Genomic DNA, 10,551 nt, shown 5'->3' with positions numbered 1-10,551 from the left:
TTATTAGCTTATTGTATTTTCATGCCAATAAGTTCATATATCCAAATACGTTTTGTTAAAACTTGGTTTTGGTACAAGATAAATTGATAAGAATGTTCAGAAAAGCATCATATATTGTTTGAAATGGGGACTTAGGGCATCCATAATGCATTAGATTTTAATGGAGCGTCATATCATCGATCACTATTCCATACAATTCTATTCAATTTTATCCCACATAACATGAAACTCTACAAGTTCGATGGAGCATAATAAAAAAAAACATTTATTTATTTAATAGCTAAAATACATTAATAAAAATCAAAAAAATAATAAAAAACCGAAAAATACACTCATTAAAAAAGCAAAGAAATACAATAACCAAAGGACATCAACTAAAATTGAAATACCTAAAAAGATACACAAACTATAACGTATTGTATTTTATTTTGATCTCGATACAACAGCTCCTCCAAATATCTCGTCCCTCATCTGACATGATATTTTGGTCCAAAAAAAACATTGACATCCCTGCTTGAATTTTTTTTCTTTAACTTTAATCTTTTCTTGTTTTAAATCATTTTTTAAACCTAAAGATTTCTTCTAACATTCATAGTTTTTTTATTATCATGCACATGATTTTCATGTATTTCATTAAGTCGACTAGTTAATGACGAGGTGGACTTTGCTTTATCTTTTACAACTTTTTCCGCTGCCTTCGTACCAATTAGACGAGTTGCATTGCATCCTCGTTATCATCCAAGTTGATAAAAGCTATGTGTAATAGATGGAGATCTAGATTCTTTGGACGTAGTGCTTACGACTTTCCGATTGGGTTCATTTTTGACCAAATTCCAAATGTGATTATGATTGAAATCTATAGAATATCTTGCACTATATTGCTCAAAAACTCCTTTTTTTTAAGTCTTCATCGGACCATCCGCTTGGGTGTTGGCTTTTGAACACTAAATAAATTTGATTGTATGCAAGAACTAGTGGGTTCATGTAATGCCAATGTGTTTTGGCTTTGAATATTTGTGTGAGCTCTTATAGTGCCCATCGTGCTGGAACTTTAATAATATGTGTTGATACGTTGCCAAAACTTCGTAGTCACATTGTATTGTGCCCTTGATGCTATCTTCTGATATGTGTAATCATGCTTTTGCAAGCAATATTTCTTCTTCCTTACTCGAATAGGGTTTTTTAGACTTCGATTTTGTTGGTGGGAGTAACTTCTGGTGTAGGTTCCGTATTTTGAGTGGGTTTTGGCTATTGATTTTATGAAGGATTTAGGATTGGGTAATTTGGGTTTAGAGAAATTGGAGATGTATTGTTGGGTAAGGAAGATTCTTTTGATTTTAGAGATCAATGGAATTTGACTGGTTTGTGTAATAATAAGAACTAGGAGCGTTCCCTTCGCGTTGCAGGGGTTGGAAGTTATTGCTTTGGTTTGAAACTAAAGTACATTGCCAGAATTAGTAACCACAATAGAGTATGTTGCTAGTCGATTATCGTATTATGTATTGTACTTTTTATTTGTTATGTCTTGGGATTCATCTGTATTATTAATAGTAAACCATCAATCATGTAAAAAATGTAACAGAGGGATCATAGTGAACTCTATCACAAAAATGTTTTCCAAAATTTGTAGGGAATGAAAAATTATAATAAAATCCAACCAGATTAATGCTCTAGCTAAAGCAAGTGGAATAATCAGATTCAAGGGTGTGTTTCCTTTAAAGTCAATGACTGTATATTTTGAGTAAAGAACAATGTTTCCTTCTTCATCTAAAGGACTAGGTCCTACTGAAATAAAGCTCACATTAAGCATCATTAGACGAAAAAAAATTAATTTCTAAGATTTGAGTAAATGTGACAAGTGTCACTCATAGTACCAATATAGGGTTTTTCTTTGTCTGCTTGTGTAAGCAATAAGCCGCCACCTGTCGTTTCCTCGGCTTCCTCGCCATTTTATTCAAAGTAGAAGATCAAATTAAGAGGATTTTATGGATAACTACCCAAAATACCCCTTAAGAGTTCTATGAAACAAGAGTACAAGGGTTACTAACCTTGATAGGAACTCTATCATCAAGAGGTTTCAAATCCATAACATCTTCTGTTTCAAGAATACCAACAATATCATCTTCCTTCAGTATGAGATGGTTTGACCCATTAAACTCAACTTCAGTCCCTGCATACTTGGAGTATACAACTGGGCACCAGTCTTTAAAATAATTATAGAAATAGTCATCTAAAATTATCACACTGAAATAATCCGCTACATACATTTAAATCTTAAGTTATTTTAGCATTAACAACATAGTTAATTACCTTGACAACAATTTACACCTTGTTTTTCCTAATTATCCTGCCTTCTCCAACTGCAACAACCTCACCACCTTGAGGCTTTGTTTATGCGGTGGATGGGAGTAATATACCACCCTGCACTTTTCTTCTCAGCATCCTTGATTTTTACTAGCACTTTGTCATCTAATGAATTCAATGAAGTGTATTGCAGGATGAAATGAAAGAGAACATATATCAGAATCGTTTTTTTTGGAAAGAGTTGAATCTGTCAAAATAATTGTAATATGAAGAATCATAATCTGTCATGTGTTTGGATAGCATGAAATATAAGGATGAAAATGAATTCATTTTACACTCCCTACCCATGATGAAATCCATGAAACATGAAATTTGAAGGATTCTGATGGAAATAGACTTCTGTCCATTTGGAAACCAAAAACAACCTGGAACTGAAAATGGTGTGTTTGGGATGAGGCAGTAAAAAGATTAAACAAACCAAACAACCAGATAACCTATACACAACTATCTTACAGAACTTAAATTGGTTAAAGATTCAACCTTGGGAGCAATGGTAGTCAGTGGCGGACCTATGTAGGGCCTTTGGGGTCCCAGGCCACTGCTCAATTTCCGGCATGTAGTGTAAATTTTTTTTTTTTGGTTTTTTCTATTAGGTGCACCCGCTTGAAGTACGAGGGACACCCCTACTAAAACAGTCTGCGTCCGCCACTGATGGTAGTAGTAGATTTGATGACCAGACTAAGGGTTGAACATGGTTATCTGAGGCTTCTTCATCAATGCGTTTAGATCATCTTCTTCAAAAGAATTCAATGTTCTTTTTTTACCCAAAACAAAAGTGTAAACTATGATTTTTCAAAAAAATTACACAGAAAATACATAAATGCAAATCGATTTTATGAAGGAAAAAGTATCTCTTGCTTAGTTTTCCCGGGTCAGATAGTCGCCTCCTTTTCCCTTTAACTCTATCATCTTTCCTTCTTGGCAAAAATTTCCCCCCAAAAGGTCATCTATACGAAGGCGATTGGCCGACCATCCAGCTCAGTTGGAAGCAGAGAAGCGTATGTCTAAAAAATTTAAACTGGTGAAATTTAAACAAAATCTTTATGAAATTGAAAATGAAACACGAAATTGAAGATGAATGGTTTCCCAACTGAATTCTTATTGCATTCAATACGTCAATAATAAGCAAGATATCAGCAAAAAACAAAAAGAAAAGCACTTACCTGCGGTTGAGTCGGCCGGAGATGAAGATGGGGACGGTGGCCGTCGAGGGAAAAAATTAGCCGGTCCGCCACCTTTCTTGCAAGACTCATGGTTTTCTTCTCCATCGGACCACCGACGCAAGAAAGGGAAAGTGGAAGGAGTCGGTGGCACATCCTTCATCAGGAAAGCTTTATATATAATCAGTAACAACTGTTGATAGAACGGTGGAGAGGCACATCTGAGTAGACATCGGTCGAAAAACAGCAGTGTCTGATATAACGATCGAGGATGGATCCGATGAACAGTACCCGATCCGGTTACTGTTCATAACGGTCTTGGAATTAATAAAAAGTATATGTGAGTGAGGAGATCATGCAACGAAAATGATCATATTAGAGGTTTTTATAGGAAAAATGTTATCAGCACTTCCAAATATCAATACTTCATTATATACTTATAAAGCTTGCATTTTTTCTTGAACCACATTCATTTGAAACTCCCATGTATTTTTTCCTTTCACCACATTCATTTGAAACTCCCATGACTTTTCAATTTCTTTTTAATAATTATTATAAGTTGGTTAATAAGGTTAAATAAATATCAAACCTAAAGTGTAATCATATATAAACTAAATTTCAATATTAAAAAAATATATTTTCTTCCACTTATAAAGTTTTTTTAAACTTTTAACATATTATATTTAATTTATTAGGTCTAATATGTTGTATGTAAACCATTATCATTTTAAAGCTACAACTTTTAATCAATTTGTATAAAATACTTAAATTGTTAATTTAAATAGAACCTTACATGATCAACTTAAATATAAAATTTAGTTCAACGTAAACAACCCAAAGAATATTTTGTAAATAGTTAGAAATGATAAAGTGTAATGTCTTTCTAATAATGACTATAAATTGGTTAATAAGGATAAATAAGTATCAAACCTAAAGTGTAATAAAAATGAACTGAATTTCGATATTAAAATAATATTTTTATTTCTACTTATAAAATTATGTCTTTAACATTTAACATATTATACTTAATTTATTAGATTTAATATGTTGTTGTATGTAAACCATTATCAGTTTAAAGCTACAACTTTTGAGACAAAATACTTAAATTGTTACTTTAAATATAACATTACAGGGTCAAATTCAATATAAATTTCAGTTCCACTTAAAAAAAACTCAAAGAATATTTTGTGAATAGTGAAAAGTGATAAATTGTAGTACCAAATGCAAAACTAAATTGTAATATCAATTCACTAAAATATTTCCTAAAGATATTTTTATAATCGTTAAAAGTTTTGAAATAAATTGCTTAAAATAACATACAATAACAATAGCTAAAAATAACTCTATATAAATGATTATATTGTTAGCTTTAAAATAAAAAAAATTGTGTGATATTTTAAATAATTACACTGATAGAAATTAAAACATTAAGCAAATAAATTTTAAAAATGAATTAACAATAACAACAACTATAAATAATATTAAACCATATATTATATTTACTTTTATTCATGAGTAACCCGTAGGTAGAGGTCATTCAAAAGATTGAGATTATGCAGCTTTAATATATGTATATATTATCATATAATTCAAAATAATCAATATACTATATCAACTTAGCATATAAATTATTATATCAAATTTAAGAACGACATTATTGCTATATTAAAAAAAAACATATATTTGTGAAGATTTCAGGTATATAGATGCTTATGCGCAACGCGCGGGCATTCGCCTAGTTGTTGCATAAAGTGATGATATTTTTCATAAAATGTTCAATATTCTCCATATATTCGGCATGGAATTTTAAGGATTTTGCATAAAAGTTTCAAGTAATTTGAATGACTTTTAATTATAAATAAATTCATTTACCATTATTAATTGAAATTTTATTAATGTAATAAGTTAGATTTCTCCTTGTTAACATACACTTCAAATATGGAAGATAGCCAACAATAGTTAATTGTGGCTTGAGTCAAATATTTCAATATATCATATTTTATCAAAATGGTTTTCATTCAAATATATACTTTTATATTTTATAGTCAAATATATTATATTGGTCGTGAGACTCATTACTACATGAGTTAATTTATAAAAAAAAAAAAGTTAAATACGAAAGTCTGAATATTTGAAGCTTTGGATTTATAAGAAAAGAAGAAAAATAATGAATTATTAAAATTGAAATGTTTTTTTATCTTTTAAATTTAAATAAATAAACAAAATAAACTAATAAACTTTAATTTGAGAGTTTTTTGAAATTAGAAGGTAAAGCCATTAATAAAGTTAATATCAATTTATTACTTTATTTATTTTAACTATTATATTAAAATATTATTTGGAATTTAACAAAATAGGAAAACCCGTTAGATGACATGTGGAAAAAAAAATTAAAAATAATCATAAAATGATATTTGACAAATTGAATTAGTATGTGTGATATGTGGCAAAAAAATCTTCATTTATTAGAGTGATTTATTGTAATTATTATATTAAAAATATTATATGGAATTTAACAAAATAGAAAAACTCATAAAATGACATCTAAAAAAATAATTCAAATAACTAGAAAATGACATTTGACAAAGTGAATGAAAATGTAACATGTGACAAAAAATCTTTATTTATTAGAGTTGATTTATTGTAATTGTTATTTTAAAATATTATGTGAAAATTAACAAAATACAAAAACTAATAAAATAACACGTGGAAAAAAATTAATTCAAAATAACTACAAAACAACATTTGTCAAAATGAATGAGAATATGAAATGTGACAAAAAAAAATCTTCATTTGTTAGAATAAATTTTTAAATTTAACAATCTTTTCATGCAAATACTATCTTGTACCACGTATATACAAATACCATAATATTTTCAATCAAATATTATATTTTGTATTCTAAAATCAAATTATATAATATTTTCAAATCTTTTAAAATTTTCATCAAAATATTATGTTTTGTATGATTCAAATAGTATTTTCAACCAAATATATTATATTTTGAATCAAATTTTAGTGGATGATTAAATTAATTATTTAACATATATAATGATTTGTATTATTGTATACATAAGTGCAGTGCAGAAGAAACTTTTAGTTCCTTGACAGCATAACTATTTCCTCGACAAGTTTGTGCACATTCAAGGAAGATGAACCACTAGGACCTGTCGCAGCGTAAGCCTTTTCCTTCCACTCCATGGCCTTATTCATCATACGGTGGCCTTCTTCCCCGAGCATCAACTCATGTACGAGCTTACTGACATCCTCTCTTTTAACGTCCTTTACCATCTCCAGTCCAACCTCCCACTCCTTACATATATACCTACAATTAGTCGGTTGATCCCACCCATAAGGCCAACAAATCATTGGTACCCCAGCCGACAAGCTCTCAATTGTTGAACCCCAACCACCGTGAGTCAAGAACCCTCCGATGGAAGGGTGCTCCAGGACTTTTTCTTGTGGGCACCAGCTTGCTATGAAACCCTTCTCTTTAATATACTCCTCAAATTCAGGTGGCAAAACTGCGGATTCTCCCACAACCAAACCAGATCTAATTATCCAAAGGAAATAGTGGTTGCTATTAGCAAGTCCCCAACCGAATTCTGTAAGATCTTGTAAGGACATTACTGTTGAACTCCCAAAGTTCACATAAATCACAGACTTTGGTTCCTTAGATTCGAGCCACTGTAAACACTCTGGTTCTTCTTTCCATAAGCTGTATCCATTGAAATTCGACATCGTGTTTTGTTTTTCCTCTGCCGGAATCCGATTAAGAAGTAACTGTATAGGTCCCACTGTGTAAATGGGAGGAATCATGGATGAAAGAGCATCAACAATACTAGTCTCCAATGTGTCAAAGGTGTGAATAATATTGTATTCAACACTGTGGGCCTTTTGTGTAGCGTCAGTACAGAACGTAAGAATTTTGTCGTGAGGGTTTGTTGTCCTTATGTGGCTGGGAAAATGCTTTAACTGGATTCCTTTCATTCCTGGAATCCAATCTATAATGGTTTCTAAATACCCGTTTGTCAAGTAACTTTCATCTGTATACAAGAATGACCGCAGTTATTTTATTTTGTATATATAAAGAGAAAGAATCATATGTAAAACACACGTAATTAAAAAGCAAACCTTTAAGCGGTACAAATCCTTTTTCGATGAGAGATTTTGTCTGGTACAAACCCATGAAGCCACAAGCCGCAACCGTCCAGTAGAGCATGATAGGGATCCCAAGCTTTTGTGCTGCATCAATGGTGAAACCCGCTATGAAGCCATCAGAGATGATAAGAGTCGGAGGAGTTGGAAGTTTCGTTGCAAGTTCAAGGAAAGGAGCTAAGAAGCTCGTTTCAATATGATGAAGGAGCACGTCTATTGCAGGTTCCTCTTCAGAACTCCGTGGAATGCTATCAGGAATTGTTGCAAATCGGAAACCATCTGAGCCATCGAGGGTGTGGGCACCACCAGAGCTGACCAACCGCTTGTGGATGATCTCTGTATTAACGAAGGTAATTTGGAGTCCCTTGTGGTGAAGAAGTTGTGCTAGTTTGAGCATAGCCTTTACGTGGCTTTGTGAAGGTAATGGAATAAAGATGACATGAGGCCTCTTCTCAGTTGTGGCCACTGTATCCATTCTGCTGTGTCTGTTTTGAAAGGAATTGTGGTGTATATATATATATGGGCTTCTTAATAGCCGGCTAACAATAGTACAATAAGATAAACATTATAATTAATTAATTCAAACTGAGTGCATGTGGCTCATGTCTTTATATTTAGGTGTAAGATTTAAGTAGCTGTACCTTTGTTTGATTATGGCTTGTTTGTATCGGTACATTTGTTTTAAATTTGACAAAATATTTCATGTTTGAAAACGAAATGAACGGTCCAAAATATGCGTCAAAGTTGCCACATAGATATTTAGACAATACGTATAATATTGATGCACGATGGATTGAAAAATAAAGATTGAGTGGAAGCGCTTGACATGGATCAATAAAAAATTATACAACGTACATATAGGCCTGGCAATGGAGCGAGGTTTTGACCCTGATCCGATCCAAACCCTTAACAATTATATGGGTTTGGAGCATAGTTTTTGATCCATTTACCCGTTAACGACCCGTACCCGCTAACCCTTTTATTAAAAGGGTCGGGTATGGATCAACACCGATCTGTTCCGTTTATAACCCGCCCCATATAAATTTTAGAAATATAAATTTATATTTTATATTGCCTAAAGTTTACATTAAATTCCAATCAGAAATCGAAAGATAAAAGGCCAAAGACTAAATTATTTTTACATAGGAGTCGAGGACCTAACTTCTAGACTTCCTGTCTTCTACTATTCTCCCAAGATTCAAGATTTCATTTCATTTATATTTCATCATGTAATCACCAAATTCATTTATAAATCAATAAGGTTATTTATCAACCGGAAGAAAGTTTCTATTCTCTATCGATGCAATCAACGGTCAAAAACCAATAGGAAGTAACTAAAATAATGATTTTAATTCCAATAGAAATTCCTCGAGTACATAATGTGTTTTCTAAATCAAAACTTAGTTTTATTTAATAAATGTGATTTTATGATTTAAGTAAAATGTGTTTTATTATTCAAAAAACGTATGGGTTACGGGACGGGTTTGGATATCTGCTGATTCGGTAGATAAGGATATGGGTTTGATTATTCAAAACCCTGCGGGTTATGGAGCGGGTTTTGATCGGATTTTGAAATTTGTTAAAAGGGTTTGGATCAAGGTCGATTCGCTCCAAACCCGCCTCATTGCCAGGTCTATGTATATACCCTATGTTGATTTTCTTCTAGAGGAACTTCATAAAATTCTTATCTTTACTACACATATCTAATACTTATCTACGAAAAAAAGGAAAGAAAAAAAAATCTCTCTTTAAAGAAATCATACACATTGAACTTCATGAAATTCAATGAATTACAACATAATCATTTTACATACCATATAAGTCTATCATTTTTATCCTATAATGCATTGAACTTTACTAAATTTAATAAATATTTATAAAAACCAATTTATAACATATATTTAAAAATTATAAACCTTTTTATTTTTCTATTAAAAAGATCGATGACTACTGAACTTCAAATCTACTGAATATTTGGGATCTTAGAATAATAGAATTTCATCTGTTGACAAATAGACTTGTGACCTCATTCATATCTCCTATTGAACTATTCATTGTGAATGCTCTTATTTTTATTATGTACAATACATAACACCCACCACCAAGGAAGACTGAACCATGCAAGTTGAGTTTGACCATATCCGTCGATATTCGGTCTCGAACAGATTTTCAACAGAAAAATGTCTACTGTAAAATAGCTCGTAGGTAAATGTTAGTCACGAATTTTCGACATATGTTTTGTGGCGAATATACCAACAAAACACATTTGACATATTTTGACCACTTTTACCGACATAATTCTTTACCAACATACGCATTTACTGATAAGATACCAAAACAATGTCATTGTCATTATAAAAATACTGAGACAAGCAATATATAGAAATGAGAAAGACAACTTATGTATGCATCCTGAGCTTTATGTAAGCAAAAATGAAAATTAGAATGAGCTCCCTCATATACACATCCAACCATGTAAGCTCTTTACCTAATCTATGTGATAGGGTGCCCAAATCTTTGTACTTGAGAGGCTTATATAAGTGAAAAGAGTCTACAATGTATGTGATAAGGTGCCTAGCTCTTTGTATCATCGCTACATAAACACATGACAATCGTGAATTTTGAACCGTAAAAAGCTATAATCTATGATGTTTACATATTTCTCTATACTCATGCATACCTGTCAAGAAATTTGAGATTTTTCAACCAGAAACATACTGTTTTTAACATCATTCCTTTTCAATATGTAATCTCTAGACTTTTTCCAAGGCTTATTATTGTTATCGTAGAAGGGGTTTAGAATAGACTGGTCATGTAGAATCTCAATATCATCTCTTTTCTTTAAATTGACTTTAGACTTGGGGTGCGC

At 31.6% G+C, this 10,551-nt stretch overlaps 1 protein-coding gene and 1 pseudogene across 1 annotated transcript; both read right to left on the bottom strand.

Moving 5' to 3' along the window:
* Positions 1–370: 370 nt before the first annotated feature.
* LOC145099308 (20 kDa chaperonin, chloroplastic-like) lies at positions 371–3,632 on the bottom strand (annotated as a pseudogene).
* Positions 3,633–6,550: 2,918 nt separating this feature from the next.
* On the bottom strand, positions 6,551–8,223 carry LOC145096975 (UDP-glycosyltransferase 85C2-like). Its single transcript, XM_079034400.1, has 2 exons — positions 7,659–8,223; positions 6,551–7,570 (listed from the first exon to the last, which is right to left on the bottom strand). The coding sequence occupies exons 1-2, from the start codon at positions 8,155–8,157 to the stop codon at positions 6,621–6,623; spliced, it is 1,449 nt and encodes a 482-aa protein (XP_078890526.1). The 5' UTR covers positions 8,158–8,223; the 3' UTR covers positions 6,551–6,620.
* Positions 8,224–10,551: the final 2,328 nt, after the last annotated feature.

This window comes from Lactuca serriola, chromosome 4 (genome assembly GCF_051521515.1).
Source record: "Lactuca serriola cultivar US96UC23 chromosome 4, Lser_US96UC23_V15, whole genome shotgun sequence".
Lineage (NCBI taxonomy): Eukaryota > Viridiplantae > Streptophyta > Magnoliopsida > Asterales > Asteraceae > Lactuca > Lactuca serriola.
This window is presented reverse-complemented; position numbering and strand designations above follow the sequence as displayed.

Coding starts and splice junctions, on each gene's coding strand:
- LOC145096975 (XM_079034400.1), bottom strand. CDS start 8,157: ATGGATACAGTGGCCACAACTGAGAAGAGGCCTCATGTCATCTTTATT. Junction 7,571..7,658: donor AGGATTTGTACCGCTTAAAG/GTTTGCTTTTTA, acceptor TCTTGTATACAG/ATGAAAGTTACTTGACAAAC.